This window comes from Saccopteryx bilineata, chromosome 1, assembly GCF_036850765.1.
Source record: "Saccopteryx bilineata isolate mSacBil1 chromosome 1, mSacBil1_pri_phased_curated, whole genome shotgun sequence".
Classification (NCBI taxonomy): domain Eukaryota; kingdom Metazoa; phylum Chordata; class Mammalia; order Chiroptera; family Emballonuridae; genus Saccopteryx; species Saccopteryx bilineata.
The window spans coordinates 296754689-296772684 of record NC_089490.1 but is presented as its reverse complement, the minus strand read 5'-3'; the positions used below and the strand labels follow the sequence as shown (position 1 = coordinate 296772684).

General features: G+C 42.0%; 1 protein-coding gene across 2 annotated transcripts in view; it reads left to right on the top strand.

Moving 5' to 3' along the window:
• The window catches only part of ZFR (zinc finger RNA binding protein), a 90249-nt gene that overhangs the window by 67320 nt on the left and 4933 nt on the right, over positions 1 to 17996 (top strand). For both annotated transcript variants that reach the window (XM_066244260.1, XM_066244261.1), the window contains 2 exons: positions 17316 to 17427; positions 17533 to 17630. In XM_066244260.1, the coding sequence (XP_066100357.1) occupies positions 17316 to 17427; positions 17533 to 17630 (210 nt within the window). The remainder of the gene's footprint in view (positions 1 to 17315; positions 17428 to 17532; positions 17631 to 17996) is intronic.

Here is a 17996-nt window from a genome sequence, read left to right as displayed (position 1 = left end):
TGCAGGAGGGGGAGAGAGAAAGAGAAGCGAAAAGAAGAGGCGGGGGGGGGGGAGGAGATGAGAGCTTCTCGTGTGTGCCCTGACCGTGAATTGAACCCAGGACATCCACACACCAGGCTGACGCTCTACCACTGAATCAACCAGACAGAGCCTCTGGTTATTGTTTATGTGTGTAAAAGCTTTTAGCTTTGGGCCCTAGCCAGGTTGCTTAATTGGTTAGCATTGTCCTGATACATTTAAGGTTGTGGGTTCGATCCTCAGGGAACATGCAAGAACCCACCGATGAGATGTTTCTTTTTCTATGTCTCTAAAAAAAGATTAATTGAAAAAATAAAGTTTTTAGCTTTGAATATTAATTTTGTAATCCACCAGCTAACATCATTCCTTTATTTGTAATTTTTTTTTCCTGTGATTCTCTTGGATTTTCTAGTCTTAGAATCATATCTAAAAATGATATTTTGCTTTCTTCCCAATATTTTCCCTTCTTTTTTAATTTGATTGATACTTCTACAACAAATATAAAAAAAAGAAATAATATTTTCAGGCCCTGGCCTGGTAGCTCAAGTGGTTAGAGTGTAGTCCCAAATATGCCAGGGTTGCGAGTTCCATCCCTGCTCAGAGCACATAAAGAAACAACCAATGAAAGCATAAATAAATGGAACAAATCGTTGTTTTTCTCATTCTCTGTCCTTTCCTGTCTCTCTGAATAAGAAAAGAAAGAAGTACTTTTCTATGCATGTTCTGTTTCTAATTGTATTGAAAATGCTTCAATACATAGTCTTTTATATGAGATAATTACTTTGTCATATTGCAAGTATCAATCTTTTCCTAGTTTGCTAAGTAATTTTTTTTTCTGAAGTGAAAAGCAAGGGGGCAGAGAAACAGACTCCCAAATGCACCAAACTGGGATCCACCTGGCATGCCCACCAGGGGGTGATGCTCTGCCCACCTGGGCCGTTGTTCTATTGCAATGGGAGCTATTCTAGTGTCTGAGGCAGAGGCCGTGGAGCCATCCTCAGCGCCCGGGCCAACTTGCTCCAGTGAAGCCTTTGGCTGCAGGAGGGTAAGAGGGAGAGGGGGAAGGGTGGAGAAGCAGATGGGCACTTCTCCTATGTGCTCTGGCCAGGAATCAAACCCGGGACTTCCACACGCCTGGTCGATGCTGTACTGCTGAGCCAACCAGCCAGGGTCTTGCTAAGTAATTTTGAGTCAGGAATGGAAATTGAACTTCATCAAGGTTTATTGACAGGAACGTAGTTTTTTCTCCTTTAATCTGATAATATACAGTGGGTGTTCTCATATTTAGCTACATTTGCGTTCCAGAGTTGAATCTCATATACTATATGACAGTCTTAATGGAATCTTAGTTCTGTTTGCCGATAGTCTATTTAGGAATATGACAGCAGCAGAATAATTGTTTGTAGTTTTATGTTTATCCTCTTAGATTGTGAAAAAGTAATTAACTATAAAAACAATTTGGAAGCTTTGCTCTTTCTCCAAACTCTGAAACTGTTAGTGGCATCAAAACCTTATGTTCCTTTAGTTTATAAATTTCATGCTACACCATCAGTTCCCACTATCCTTTTTTTTTTTTTTTTTTTGTATTTTTTCTCTGAAGCTGGAAACGGGGAGAGACAGTTAGACAGACTCCCGCATGCGCCCGACCGGGATCCACCCAGCACGCCCACCGGGGCGATGCTCTGCCCCTCCGGGGCATCGCTCTGCCACGACCAGAGCCACTCTAGCACCTGGGGCAGAGGCCAAGGAGCCATCCCCAGCGCCTGGGCCATCTTTGCTCCAATGGAGCCTTGGCTGCGGGAGGGGAAGAGAGAGACAGAGAGGAAGGAGTGGGGGGAGACGCAAATGGGCGCTTCTCCTATGTGCCCTGGCCGGGAATCAAACCCGGGTCCCCCGCACGCTGGGCCGACGCTCTACCACTGAGCCAACCAGCCAGGGCCAGTTCTCACTATCCTTTTAAAGGATAATGGTTTGGCCTTGGCCAGTGTCTCAGTGGATACAACTTCGGCCTGGTGTATAAATATCCTGAGTTCAATTCCTGGTCAGGAAACACAGGAGAAGTGATCATCGGTTTCTCTTCCCCACCCTTTCCCCCTTCTCTCCCTCTTTTCCTCCCACAGCCAGTGGCTCAATTGGTTTGAGCATGGCCCCGGGCACTGAGAATTGCTTAGTTGGAGCACATCAGCCTTGGGTGCTAAAAATAGCTTGGTACCTGAGCATTGGCCCCTGAAGGGGTTGCTAATTAGAGCACATGCAGGAGTCTGCCTCTCTTATCTCCCCCTCATCTCACCTGCCTAAAGTAAATAAGAGAGGGAAAGGGAGGGGAGGAGGGGGAAGGGAGGGGAAGGGAGAAGTGGGAAAGGAAGGGAAGAGAGAAAAGAAAGAAGTGGTTTTTAAAATTTATTTGTGATAAACCCAGGTTTTAAGTACTGGCCAGTTAGCTCACTTAGAGCATTGTTCCAAAACACCAAGGTTGCAGGTTCTATCCTTGGTTAGGATACATAATAGGAAGAAACCAATGAAATGAATGCATAACTAACTGAAACAACAAATGAATGTTTCTTTCTCCCTCTCACTACCCCCCTCCCTCCCTCCTACTCCCTTTTCTCCTTTCCTCCCTTCTTCTCCCTTCCTCCTTCCCTCCCTCCCTCCTTTCTTCCTCCTCTCCTCTCCCCTTCCTTCCTTCCTTCCTTCCCTCCCTCCCTCCCTCTTTCCCTCCTTCCTTCCCTCCCTCCCTCTATCCTTCCCTCCCTCTCTTCCTTCTTTCCTCCCTTCCTCTCTTCCTTCCTCTCTCTTCCCCCTCTCTTCCCCCTCTACCCTTCTACCTGTCCCTCCCTCCCTCTCTCCCTCTCTAAAAATCAGTCGATAAAAAAATAATCTAATTTTCTCCCTCCTGGGTTTAATTTTTGGTAACTTACATTTTTCTAGAAAAATCAACCATTTCAGCCAGTTAACTTGGACTTTTATATAATAAGAGTTTTTGCTGACTTCGGGTTTTGAAAATATTTTGCAGCATATTTATTACTACTTTTTCTGCATTTAACTTTTTTCTTGTTTGACTGATTAGCCAGTAATCACAACTGCCATATGGGAGCAAAATGACAAATAGATATTTCAGTATTTATTTGTGACCAAAAAATTTAATAGAGCTTAAAATATAAAAAAGTACAAGCATTATAACTTCAAATGTTTAAAATCTTATAAACATAGGCATCATACATCATCATTCTACTTTCTGCTTTCTTCATCTTCAGTCTCCTCATTTCAAGTGCCCTTGAGATTTTTTTTTTTTTTTTTTTTTTTTTTCATTTTTCTGAAGCTGGATGAACAGGGAGAGACAGTCTGACAGACTCCCGCATGCGCCTGACCGGGATCGACCTGGCACGCCCACCAGGGGCGATGCTCTGCCCATCCTGGGCGTCGCCATATTGTGACCAGAGCCACTCTAGCTCCTGAGGCAGAGGCCACAGAGCCATCCCCAGCGCCCAGGCCATCTTTGCTCCAATGGAGCCTTGGCTGCGGGAGGGGAAGAGAGAGACAGAGAGGAAAGCACGGCGGAGGGGTGGAGAAGCAAATGGGCGCTTCTCCTGTGTGCCCTGGCTGGGAATCGAACCCGGGTCCTCCGCACGCTAGGCCGACGCTCTACCGCTGAGCCAACCAGCCAGGGCCGAGAATTTTTCTGTTGTAGTAAGTCCAAGCTTCAGTACTTCAAAGAATGGTCTCAGGCCACTCCTTCTGGGGCACTTAAGAAATCTGGCCCTGCTCTGCCCTATACCCTTTTTTTTTTTTTTTTTTTTTTTTTTTTTTTTCATTTTTCAAAAGCTGGAAACAGGGAGAGACAGTCAGACAGACTCCCGCATGCGCAGGGGTGGAGAAGCAAATGGGCGCTTCTCCTATGTGCCCTGGCCAGGAATCGAACCCAGGTCCTCCGCACGCTAGGCCGACGCTCTACCGCTGAGCCAACTGGCCAGGGCTCTGCCCTATACCCTTTTTATCCTCTTTATCAGACAGCCATCAACTTCATAGGGCACTCTCTTCTTTGAAGGTGGGGAGCTGTAAGAAGTGAGTGGGAAAAAGGGTGCACAGATGAAAGGAAGTGTGGGGGCGTGCACCATGGCAGGGTAGTGATGGTGGAGTCAGGAAGGGCAAGTAGACCTCCTGGCTGGTCTTTGAAATCATGTACATATAACAGAAAGTACACCAGTATTTGAGTAGTTGCAAACAACAAACTGTCAGTTTTTTGACAATTTAAAAATTATCCTTGCTATTGTATTTTTTTTAGGCAGTGTGTTACCTTTTTTCTTCCTCTCCCCAGAGAATCATCTCTAGAGTTTATCTGCCAGATCTACCATTTCCTCTAATAATTCATTAATTTCTGATTTTCATTTACTTTGGCCAGACCTATCATTTTCTTCTTTAATAATTCATCAATTTCTGGTTTGTTTTTTCCTTGGGTTTATTGTTATTGCTCTTTTACAAACTTCTTGAGTGGGATCCTTATTTCATTCATTTCCTACACTATTAATTATGGAGATTTTATAAAGTTGAACACACATTTTTGGTCATATATATACACACACATTATTTTCTATGTTTTATGAAATGTGGTTTTTTCTTTTGTTTTTTACAGAGAGAGTCAGAGAGAGGGATAGACAGGGACAGACAGACAGGAACTGAGAGTTGAGAAGCATCAATCATCAGTTTTTTGTTGCACATCGTGACACCCCAGTTGTTCATTGACTGCTCTCCCATATGTGCCTTGACCACGGGCCTTCAGCAGACCAAGTAACCCCTTGCTCAAGCCAGCAACCCTGGGTCCAAGCTGGTGAGCATTTGTTTTTTTTAGCTCAAGCCAGATAAGCCCGCGCTCAAGCCAGCGACCTTGGGGTCTCAAACCTGGGTCCTCAGCATCCCAGTCCGACACTTCATGCACTGTGCCACCACCTGGTCAGGCTGAAATGTGTTTTGATATTGTCTCTAAGCCAAGAGTAGTTTTGAGGGAATTTTTAAATTCTACATGTTGAAGGATGGCGGCCTTAAAGACTTCTAGTTTTTATATAGCATTGTAATCTAGCAGATGTATTCTGCCATATGCAATTTTTAAAATTTAAACTTTTCTTTGTGGTCCAATAATATGTGGGTTTTATAAATTGGGCACTTAGAACATGTTCTCTCAACAAGGTACTGTATAGTGTATAAATATACCTCTTAATTCGACTTCCTCAGTAATTTTGTTTGTACTGTACCTTCCGTATTCTTTTCTTACATGTGTGTGTGTGAGAGAGAGGGGGGTGATAGAGAGGGATAGGGACAGACAGGAAGGGAGAGAGATGAGAAGCATCAATTCTTCATTGTGGCACCTTAGTTGCTCATTGATTGCTTTCTCATATGTGCCTTGACGGATGGGGGGGGGCCTACAGCAGACTGAGTGACCCTTTGCTCAAGCCAACGACCTCGGGGTTTAGAACCTGGATCTTCCGCATCCTAGTCCGTTGCTCTATCCACTGTGCCACCACCTGGTCCGGCAAATTTTTTTTTTTTTTTTTTTTTCTGAAGTTAGAAACGGAAAGGCAATCAGACTCCTGTATGCGCCCGACCGGGATCCACCCAGCATGCCCACCAAGGGGCGATGCTCTGCCCATCTTGGGGAGTTGCTCTGCCGCCATCACAGCCATTCCTGCGCCTGAGGCAGAGGCCACAGAGCCATCCTCAGCGCCTCGGCAAACTTTGCCCCAATGGAGCGCCAGCTGCAGGAGGGGAAGAGAGAGGCAGAGAGGAAGAAGAGGGGGAGGAGTGGAGAAGCAGATGGGTGCTTCTCCTGTGTGCCCTAGCCGGGAATCGAACCCAGGACTTCCGCATGCCAGGCCGATGCTCTACCACCGAGCCAACCGGCCAGGGCCAATCTTTTTTTTTTTTTAAGTGCATAAATAGCTATATTTACATTCTGTAGTCTTATTTCTATGATTGTTTAATATCTATGTTTAAATGGTTCGATGCTAACCACTAGTGGTTTTTTTTAACTAGGGTTTCTCCTTTTTATTTCTTGATTAATTACATTTTATTATGTCTGATCAGTATGATTCTCTATTTTAGGGACACCAGTTAGCCTTATATTGGATTGCCTTTGTCCTACATATCTATTTTCTTCTCAGTGATTGTTTTAATCTTTGTTTTCTTTCCTCTTGTGTTTCCTGTGGTAGTCTCTTTGGTAGTAACTTGATTTTAAGCTATGTCCAAATGTCTGTGCTATTTATAATCATTTATTCTGTAATAATGTGATTTTGCAATTCAGTTTTATTAGCTCTATAATCTTTTCATCTCAATTTGTAGCTCTTAATTTTATTAGCCTTTTGTATTCAACAACTTCTTTTATTCAGAACATTAGCACATTATATCTTTATTCTCTTACATTAAAATTCTTCAGAGTGAATTTTTATTAATTGACATTTTTTTTTATCAGTGTTTGGGTCACAGCAAAATATAAGAGTTCCCTCATACTCTGCCACATACAGCTCCCCCCATCAATATTTTGCAACAGAGCAGTACATTTGTTACAAGTAATGAGGCTATATTAACACATTATCACCCAGGGTCCATGTAGAATAGATTTTTTTTTTTTTTTTTTTTTTTTATTCATTTTTAGAGAGGAGAGAGAGGGAGAGAGAGAGAGAAGGGGGGAGGAGCTGGAAGCATCAACTCCCATTTGTGCCTTGACCAGGCAAGCCCAGGGTTTTGAACCGGCAACCTCAGTGTTTCCAGATTGACGCCTTATCCACTGAGCCACCACAGGTCAGGCTAGAATAGATTTTTAATGCTATGTTTTATTCAAAAAAAGATGCCATGCCTGGTTTCTTTTGTTTTTTTTCATCATCTTAGTGCCTAGCATCATCAGGTCCATTACAAAATTAGCTTTTTGTGCTGAGATATCCAAACAAGAATTGCTTTGAATCTAAGCACACCTTTTTAAATACTTCTCATTTGCTTCATTTGCAAGCTCTGCTTTGAGGATTGCATGTGGAAAAGAGGAGTGTTTGGTTGCATCCAGCCTTGTTACATACATGAGTTGTGCTTTCAACTATGTCTTTATCAAATGTGCTCTCATTCTATATGAAGTGGCTTCCATTGGCACTCCTTTAGGCTTCAGGTTTCAAACCCAGGATGGGCTTCTGGAACCTTTGCCTGTGCAGAATCTGCTGTATTTGTTTTCTGAGCCTCTTCACCATCTTAAAAACAACTTCTATTTCCCTGAACCAAAAGGGGGGTGGGGGGATATGAACTCTCATTGGGAAACTTGTATTGAGAGTTCACAACCATCTTCCATATATCACTTTTTCCTAACTTACTCCTTTGGAAGATAGTACTTTTTTTTTTTTAAGTGAGAGGAGGGAAGGCAGAGAGACAGAATTCCGCGTGCCCCGACTGGGAATCACCCAGCAAGCCCTCCTAAGGGGGGGTCCTTGCTCTGCCCATCTGTTGCCATTGTCTGGCAACCAAGCTATCCCCAGAGTCATTCTCAGCCCCAGGCCAACTCACTCAAACTAATGGAGATGTAACTGTGGGGGGAGGGAGCAGATGGTCACTTCTGCTGTGTTCCTTGACCAGCAGTCAAACCCAGGACTGTGCTCTGTCACTGAGCCAAGCAGCCAGGGCTGTTACCTTATTTTTTCTTTTATCTACATGTTAGTCAAAGTCTATTGCAAGAGATAATCACATGTGGATAATTTTTCTACTCTTTCTTGTCTCACTTCCACAAGATTTCTTTAGGATGGTGAATTCTATTACTTTACTTTCCTCTAATAAAACAGAAAGTGGTCAGAGGGATTTACATTTAGGAAAATTCTTCTCTTGGGACTACCTGCAACATGACTTGTTTGTTATACCTTTTGGAGGTGGAACGGACTTGGTGAAATTTTTTTGGATTTCTTGACTCAATTGCCAACACCACTATCCACATCTTCTCTAGAAAGCCAATGTAGGAGCTACGTGGAAAGTTGGCCAAGCCTCTCAATTTCTTGGAAATATTCTTTCACTGGCCTTAGGAACTTCGTTTTTACAATTTTATTTTAGCATTCAGGTTACTTAAAAAGTAACAGTGGCCTGACCAGGCGGTGGCACAGTGGATAGAGTGTCATACTGGGATGCCGAGGACCCAGGTTCGAGACCTCGAGGTCACCAGCTTGAGCGTGGGCTCATCTGGTTTGAGCAAAAAGCTCACCAGCTTGGACCCAAAGTCACTGGCTCAAGCAAGGGGTTACTCGGTCTGCTGAAGGCCCACAGTCAAGGCACATATGAGAAAGCAATCAATGAACAACTAAGGTGTTGCAGCAAAAAACTAATGATTGATGCTTCTCATCTCTCTCCATTCCTGTCTGTCTGTCCCTGTCTATCCCTCTCTCTGACTCTCTCTGTCTCTGTAAAAAAATAAAATAAAATAAGATAAAAAATAAAAAAAGTAACAGTGCCTGCTTTTAGGTTCTTGTTTTCCCACTGTGATAAGTACTAAAAATGGTACTCTGCCCTGGCCGGATACTTCCATTAGTTAGAGCATAGTCTGGATGCACAGAGATCGCTGGTTCCATCCCCAGTCAGGGTGCATACAGGAACAGATTGATGCTCCTGTCCCTCACCCCCCTCTCTCCCTAAGTAAATAAATAAAATTTTAAAGAACAGTAGTCTGCCTTCACATTAGTTCTTTTGTCCTGAATTTTGTGGTAATGAAGTTAAGAAAATATATACATAGTGGACTTCTATTGTAAGGTTGATCTGACATCAGAATTGCAAGGTGGTATTTTAACCTCCTTTAGAACAGTACACCTGGCCCTGGCCGGTTGGCTCAGCGGTAGAGCGTCGGCCTAGCGTGCGGAGGACCCGGGTTCGATTCCGGCCAGGGCACACAGGAGAAGCGCCCATTTGCTTCTCCACCCCTCCGCCGCGCTTTCCTCTCTGTCTCTCTCCTCCCCTCCCGCAGCCAAGGCTCCATTGGAGCAAAGATGGCCCGGGCGCTGGGGATGGCTCTGTGGCCTCTGCCTCAGGCGCTAGAGTGGCTCTGGTCGCAACATGGCGACGCCCAGGATGGGCAGAGCATCGCCCCCTGGTGGGCAGAGCGTCGCCCCTGGTGGGCGTGCCGGGTGGATCCCGGTCGGGCGCATGCGGGAGTCTGTCTGACTGTCTCTCCCTGTTTCCAGCTTCAGAAAAATGAAAAAATAAAAAAAATAAAAAAAAAAATAAAAAAAAAAAAAAAAGAACAGTACACCTGCCTGACCAGGCGGTGGCGCAGTGGATAGAGCATCGGACTGGGATGCAGAAGGACCCAGGTTCGAGACCCCAAGGTCGCCAGCTTGAGCACAGGCTCATCTGGTTTGAGCAAAAAGCTCACCAGCTTGGACCCAAGGTCTCTGGCTCAAGCAAGGGGTTACTTGATCTGCTGAAGGCCCGCGGTCAAGGCACATATGAGAAAGCAATCAATGAACACCTAAGGTGTCACAACGAAAAACTAATGATTAATGCTTCTCATCTCTTTGTCCCTGTCTGTTCCTCTCTCTGACTCTCTCTGTCCCTTTAAAAGAATAAATAAATAAATAAATAAATAAATAAATATTATATATTTTTTATTTTTTTATATATATAAAAAATAACAGTATTTTATATATATATATATAACAGTACATCTGCTGTAATTTGCAAAAGGCGGGTAGTTAATATTTTAATTTTTATTGTGTAGTTCTAAAAGCATATATTAGGGTGAGATATATTTTACCAAAGAAATCACAGCATGGATGAAGTCCAAAATGTGAATGAAGGTAGACAGAAAGATCACACATATGATTGCATTTGTGCAAAATACCTGGAATAGACAAATCCATAGAGATGGAATACAGATTGGTAGCTGGCATAGGCTTGAGGAAAGAGGGACTGGGGAGACACTGCTCAATAGGTCAGGAGCTTTGAAATGTTTTTAACTTGATAGAGGTGGTGGTTGTAAAACATAGTGAATGTACTAAATGCCACTTAAGTATTCACTTTAACATAGTTAATTTATCAAGCCCTGGCTTGATAACATCGTCCTAATACGCCAATGTTGTAGGTTTGTTCCCCAGTCAGAGCACTTAAAAGAATCAACCAGTGAATGCATAAATAAGTAGGACAACAAATCCATGCTTCTCTCTCCCTCCCCTTTTCTTTCTTCTTCTCTTCTCTTCTTTTCTCTCTAAAATCAGTTTTTTAAAAAGGCATGGGGTTTATTTATAAAGAAATTTTTTAAGTAATTAATTTTATGTCACATGTGTTTTTCTTTTATTTTTTTAAAAGAATGAGCTATCAAGTGTGAAAGAACAGTTCCCAAAGAAGGAAGGGGCTGAGAGAAATATCATAGTTATACTTTCTGATCAAATAGCAGTTGAAATACGTGATTTTAACGTTTCTTTCCATATATTTTGTTTTTCAAGAGTATTTTATATAGATGCAGATAATTTAGATTTTAGTGGTGGTGACATATAAATGAGAACGTACTAACATCTCAGGACAAACAACCAGTATTCTTTTAGCTTGCAAAAGAACAAGCAAATTATACTTGGACTGTATCATCTCATTCACTTTAGCTTTAAAAGAATAACTCAGCACTTAGCCACCACTTAACTAAAACCATCTGCTTAAGTACCCACACACTCCCAAATCACCAATAGCTGTGAGTAAACTTTTTTTAAACAATTGTTGAGTACAAAGTAAGATGCTGTTCCTGCAGATAGCTTTAGAAATGGAAGTCTGTCATGCAGCTATCAGTATTACTTTGTGAATTTGAATATAGAGATGGCTTTTGTATATACACTTGCTTGTTGTAATGATATTCATAAAATCCTATTTTAATAACATAAATATCTTTATTTGTATAATGGGAGAGATGTAAAATTTTAGAACACTGCTTAAGTATAATTAGTTGTAATGGTGAAGAGTATTACTGCTACTATTACTATTATTTAACCATTATAACTACTGTTAGGTATTTTGGTCATTTCCAGTTCATTACAGATAAACAGCTCTACTGAATTTTTTTGTTTTCGTTTAAGTATAACAGCCCTGTTGTAAATCTTTGGTACTGACATAGCTGGTATGTGCCTTTGAGCTTGCCAGTTAGTTGTATACTAAAAAAGGTTTTACAGTTTATACTCCTACCAGATGAAAATAACTGTGTCACTACAATCTTACAGGTTTTTGTTGGGGCGGGGGGTGGTTGTTTTTATGGCTCTTGACCTCTACCAGAGCTAGAAAAGGATATTTTTTGAAATAGTGTTATAGTTAAAAACAAAACAAACAGGATTTGAGTCAGACAGACCTGGGTTGAAATTCTAATCTTTATACCTTGTAATTGTGTGACTTTATACAAGCTGTTTTAAGCCTCTGTTTTCTTTTTTTCTCTTTAACATTGTGGTATAATAGCATCTAGTTATAAAAATTAAATCATGCATTTAAAGTACTTACCATAACCATTTGATAGGCATTACTGTCATTAATACTACTAGAGATAGAAAGGAAAAATATGCTTCATGACTTTTTTACAACAAATATGTCATTCATTGATTTTAAATCTAATCTGATTCTTCATTGTTGTTATCCTTTTTACTTTTTTTTTTTTTTTTTTACAGAGACAGAGAGTCAGAGAGAGGGATAGACAGGAACGGAGAGAGATGAGAAGCATCAATCATTAGGTTTTCATTGCACGTTGCAACACCTTAGTTGTTCATTGATTGCTTTCTCATATGTGCCTTGACCGTGAGCCTTCAGCAGACCAAGTAGCCCCTTGTTGGTGCCAGAGACCTTGGTTTCAAGCTGGTGGGCTTTTGCTCAAACCAGATGAGCCCGTGCTCAAGCTGGCGACCTCAGGGTCTTGAACCTGGGTCCTCTGCATCCCAGTCCAACGCTCTTTCCACTGCGCTACCACCTGGTCAGGCCCTTTTATTTTTGAATGCATATATTTCAGATTTTATAAACCACATGTACTCTACGTTTGTTGCTTTTTTAACTATAGATATCTTGGAGAATAACCACGTTCTGTAGAAAATTAATATTTAAAAATATTTTTAGTGCCTTACCAGGCAGTTGCACAGTGGATACAGCATCAGACTGGGATGTGGAGGACCCAGGTTCGAGACCCGGAGGTTCTAGCTTGAGCACGGCGGGCTCATCTGGTTTGAGCAAGGCTCACCAGCTTGAGCCCAAGGTTACTGGCTTGTGCAAGGGGTCACTTGCTCTGCTGTAGCCCCCCGGTTAAGGCACATATGAGAAAGCAATCAATGAACAACTAAGGTGCCACAATGAAAAACTGATGCTTCTCATCTCTCTCCGTTCCTGTCTGTCCCTATCTATCCCTCTCTCTGACTCTCTCTCTGTCTCTGTTAATATATATATATATATATATATATATATATATATATATATATATATATATTGGGGGTTTTTAGTGAAAGGGGGGGATAGAGACACAGACAGGAAGGGAAAGGGATGAAAAGCATCAACTCATAGTTGTGGCACTTTAGTTGCTCATTGATTGCTTCTCATGCATGCCTTGATGGGGCAGGGGGCTCAAGCCAAGCCAGCGACCATGGGTCGTGTCTATTATCCCACGCTCAAACCAGCAACCCTGCACTCAAGCTGGTGAGCCAGTGTTGAAGCCGACAACCTCGGGGTTTGGAACCTGGATCTTCAGGGTCTCAGGTCAACATGCTATCCACTATGCCACCACCTGATCAGGCAGAAAATTAATATATTTTAAATGCATATTTTGCAGCAAGTGGTCTGAGAAGTTCAGATAGTTGACTTAGTTTCATTGTGTGTTCTAATATATTCACTTTCTGTTTTCTATAAGTAATTTCATTGCTCTTGGTTCTTAATTAGTTTCTAGGTACCTGTATAGGCAAGTATAAATCACAAATTCTCACTTCTTAAGGATAGTCAATAAAGAGATTTTTGAAAAAGCTTTGAATTACTTGAAGCACATTCTTGCCTGACCCAGGTAGTGGCACAGTAGATAGAGAGTCGTCCTGGGACACTGGGGGACCCAGGTTCGAAACTCCGAGATCGCAGGCCTGGTCAAGGCACATACGGGAAAGCAATCAGTGTACAACTAAGGTGCTGCAACTATGAGTTGATGCTTCTCGTCCCTTTACCTTCCTGTCTGTCTGTCTCTCTGTCTCACTAAAAAAAGGAAACACCGCCCTGGCCAGTTGGCTCAGTGGTAGAGCGTCGGCCTGGCGTGCAGGAGTCCCGGGTTCGATTCCCGGCCAGGGCATACAGGAAAAGCACCCATCTGCTTCTCCACCCCTACCCCTCTCCTTCCTCTCTGTCTCTCTCTTTCCCTCCTGCAGCTGGGGCTCCATTGGGGCAAAGTTTGCCCGAGCGCTGAGGATGGCTCTGTGGCCTCTGCCTCAGAGGCTAGAATGGCTCTGGTCGCAGCAGAGCAACGCCCCAGTTGGGCAGAGCTTCGCCCCCTGGTGAGCGTGCGGGTGGATCCTGGTCGGGCGCATGCGGGAATCTGTCTGACTGCCTCCCTGTTTCTGGCTTTGTAAAAATGCCCAAAACAAACAAACAAACAAAAAACACCTTTTTTATTTGACATAGAGGTTATAGGTGATTGTTTAATACTTTTAACATTTTTTAAAGGTACATAGCAGAAGTTTGAGGTATTTATGGAAAGTTCCATATTTTATTACTTTAGTATTGTATTTTAAGCACATCATCAGTAATTTGTTTATTAACCTTGGTCTCTTATCAGCAGGATTATTTTCACATTTTTTCCAAAAGTATTGTTTCACAAATATTTATTAAGGTGTTTGTCTGTGTTAAGTGAGAGTAGAGGAGATAGACTACCACATGCACCTAGACCTACATTCACCTGGCAACCCCCTCTGGGGCTGATACTTTCTCTGCCCATCTGGGGCCATGCTCCCAACTGAGCTATTTAGCTCCTGAGGCTGATGCTCAGACCAATCGAGCCACTGGCTACAAGAGGGGAAGAGAGAGAGAAGGGGGACAAGGCAGGGAAAAGAAGCAGATGGTCACCTCTCATGTGCCCTGACCCTGAATGGAACCTGGGATGTCTGCACGCCAGACTGACATTCTATCCACTAAGCCAGTGGTCAGCAAACTCATTAGTCAACAGAGCCAAATATCAACAGTATGATTGAATTTTTTTTTGAGAGCCAAATTTTTTAAACTTGAACTATATAGGTAGGTATATTCCTTATTGAGGTAGTGCCCGCATGTGGTATTTTGTGGAAGAGCACGTGTGGCTCACGAGCTACAGTTTGCCAACCACTGCTAAGCCAACCAGCAAGAACCGCCTTAAGTAATATATGCTGACCACTTATGGTAGGCAGAGGGGTTACAGATATGATATTGATCTTACCCTTCAGGATTTCAGTCTGTTGGGCATCTTAAGATATCATTTGATTTGTTTGGCAAGGAGAGGTATTATACATTCATAGAATTGTTTGGAGAACTGAAATGAATTCCTTAAAATACTAAATCTTTATCATGAAAACCCTTTTAAAATGTCTTGAACATCTTCTGTGTTCTTAAACTGGATGAACTGAACTGTCTTGATTTCTTTTTTTTTTTTTTACTTGTGATTTACATTGATCATTTTGAACATTTTAATTTTTTTTTAATCTGTCGTGCTTTTAGCTCTTTTTTTTTTTACTGCTATTTATATGTACTGTCTCTTTAATTTCCCATCTCTCTTATAACTTACTCCTAATTTGTTTGGGACTGTTGTCTCTACATGTTTAGACATTTTAGAATTCCTATTTAAAAGACCCTGAGTGCCTGACCTGTGGTGGCGCAGTGGATAAAGCGTCGACCTGGAAATGCTGAGGTCGCTGGTTTGAAACCCTGGGCTTGCCTGGTCAAGGCACATATGGGAGTTGATGCTTCCAGCTCCTCCCCCCTTCTCCCTCTCTGTCTTTCTCCTCTCTAAAAATGAATAAATAAAATTTAAAAATAAAATAAAATAAAAGACCCTGAGTACTGTAATGGCTTGTGGGGGGGGGGGGAATAGCTTGACTTAGTTTTGTGGGGTTTTTTGTGTTTGGGGTTTTTTGGGTTTTTTTTTAACCTCTGATTAATTCTATGAGCTTTTTAAGCAGGCAACTACAAAAGGATTTTCACCGAGGTATTTTCAGCTTCAGTATTGTTTTAGGGACTTCATTGTATTTCTAGTCTATTAACTTGCTTTGAATTGTTATTGGAGGTCTTATTTAAATTTTAAGTGAACCTTACATCTTATGCTAAGTAATGTAAGTCAGACACAAAAAGTACATTATATACATGGTTTCGTTTCTGTGAAATATATAGAATGGGAAAATCTACAGAAATAGAAAGTGATTTAGTCGGTGTCAGGTCTGGAGAAAAGGAAGAATGGAGAAAGAGTACTAATGGGTATGGAGTTTTTTGGGGGAGTGATAAATGTGTTCTGGAATTAGAGCGTGATTATGGTTGAAACGTTATAAGTATACTAAAAACCACTGGCTTTTTATTTTTCTAAGTGAGAATTGGGGAGGCAGAGAGACAGACTCCCACATGCACCCCAACCAGGGTGCAACGGGCAAGCCCCCCCCCACTATGGGGCAGTGCTTTACCCATCTGGGGCCATTGCTCTGTTATTCAGCAACCAAGCTATTTTATCACCTGAGATGAGGCCATAGAGCTATCCTCAGAGCCATGGCTGCAGGAGGGACAGAGAGAAAAAGGAGAGAGGGAAGAGGGGAGAAGCAAATGGTCGCTTCTCCTGTGTGCCTTGACTGGGAATTGAATCCAAAACATCCATACACCAGGCTCTTCTGCTGAGCCAACTCGCCAGAGCCAAAAAACACTGACGTACAAACTTTAAAAGAGTGAATGTTATGAGACTTACCTCAGTTTTTGAAATCTAAATGAAAGCAAATGTTCTAATAGGCACTTCCTGGATTGACTGCTTTCTGAATCTATACTTTTACTTTTGTCTTTTATTCATTGGTTTAGATTTTTAAGTCTCAAGTGCATGGAAAGCATAGTTTGTATTTTCCTTGGGGATAATAAAAGTTCAGTTGTACATTAAATAAACATTTAGATAACAGTACATTGTTTTGTTGTTGTTGTTGTTTTTGTATTTTTCTGAAGCTGGAAACGGGGAGAGACAGTCAGACTCCCGCATGCGCCCGACCGGGATCCACCCGGCACGCCCACCAGGGGCGATGCTCTGCCCCACCAGGGCGTCACTCTGCCGCGACCAGAGCCACTCTAGCGCCTGGGGCAGAGGCCAAGGAGCCATCCCCAGTGCCCAGGCCATCTTTGCTCCAATGGAGCCTTGACTGCGGGAGGGGAATAGAGAGACAGAGAGGAAGTGGGGGTGGAGAAGCAAATGGGCGCTTCTCCTATGTGCCCTGGCCGGGAATCGAACCCGGGTCCCCCGCATGCCAGGCCTACGCTCTACCGCTGAGCCAACCGGCCAGGGCCAGTACATCGTTTTTAAAGAAAAAAATTCTCTACTTTGAAGATTTGCCTCCTATAACTCCTTAGTATCATCATTCTGTAGGTATTAAAGAACAAATGTATGTGAGCCCTAAATAACTAAAGAATTTTTAAGATTGTTCTATTTTAATAGGAAAGAATAGCAATAACTTAAATAATAAAAAAACAAAAAACTATATTTTTCTTCATTAAGAATAAATTATAAAATCTCAAGTACATTTTATATTGCCTTATGAATTTTGTTTTTAATTGCTGGGGTTTTTTGTTTGTTTGTTTTTTGTATTTTTCCAAAGCTAGAAACGGGGAGGCAGTCAGACAGACTCCTGCATGCGCCCGACCAGGATCCACCCAGCACGCCTACCAGGGGGCAATGCTCTGCCCATCTGGGGCGTCGCTCTGTTGCGACCAGAGCCATTCTAGCGCCCAAGGTAGAGGCCACAGAGCCATCCCCAGCGCCTGGGCAAACTTTGCTCCCATGGAGCCCCAGCTGCGGGAGGGGAAGAGAGAGACAGAGAGGAAGGAGAGGGGGAGGGGTGGAGAAGCAGATGGGCGCTTCTCCTATGTGCCCTGGCCGGGAATAGAACCCAGGACTTCTACACGCCAGGCCGACGCTCTACCACTGAGCCAACCAGCCAGGGCCTGTTCACTTTTATTGATCAGTATCACCCCATTGAATTTAATTTTCTAAATAAAAAAAATTTTTTTTTTTTTTTAATTTTCATTAAGTAGTTTGTCATTCTGGTGTTGTTGGGTCTGTATAAGCTCTTAAACACATTTTTTTATGTTTTTCTTTTTAGGCTATGGAGTTACTAGTAGAGAAAGCGATCAGTAGTGCTTCTAGTCCTCAGAGCCCTGGAGATGCACTGAGAAGAGTTTTTGAGTGCATTTCTTCAGGAATTATTCTTAAAGGTAATTTTTACTTCATTTTTAATGTTTGTATATGATAATTGAATAAGGACTCTTTTTCCTTTTACAAAGAAGCTAATTTTTTTTCTCATATGGTGATTATTATAGGTAGTCCTGGACTTCTGGATCCTTGTGAGAAGGATCCCTTTGATACTTTGGCAACAATGACTGACCAGCAGCGTGAGGACATCACATCCAGTGCACAGGTAAAAGTATGTTCCTAATCCCAAAGTTCTGTTGAGTCACTGCCTTTAAGGTTTTGTTTTTTTATACTCGTCCTTTAGATGAAATTCTGTATAGTAATCATTCTTCTGCTTCTTTAATAAGTAAGTCCTTAAAGTGGACTACAATTTAAACTAGATTTTATTAATATAATAAATTTTATTATTTTAATTATGTGTGTGATTAAGTGTATTATATTAATATAAAAATAAAATAAAGTATTATTTAATATGAGTATTAGGTTATATATCAAGATTAGTAGAGAAACTGTATTTCTGGTTGTACAGAAGTGATGTGTTATCTGGTTTATGGGAATTATTATAATTTAACCTCTTCTACCTTTGGAAAGG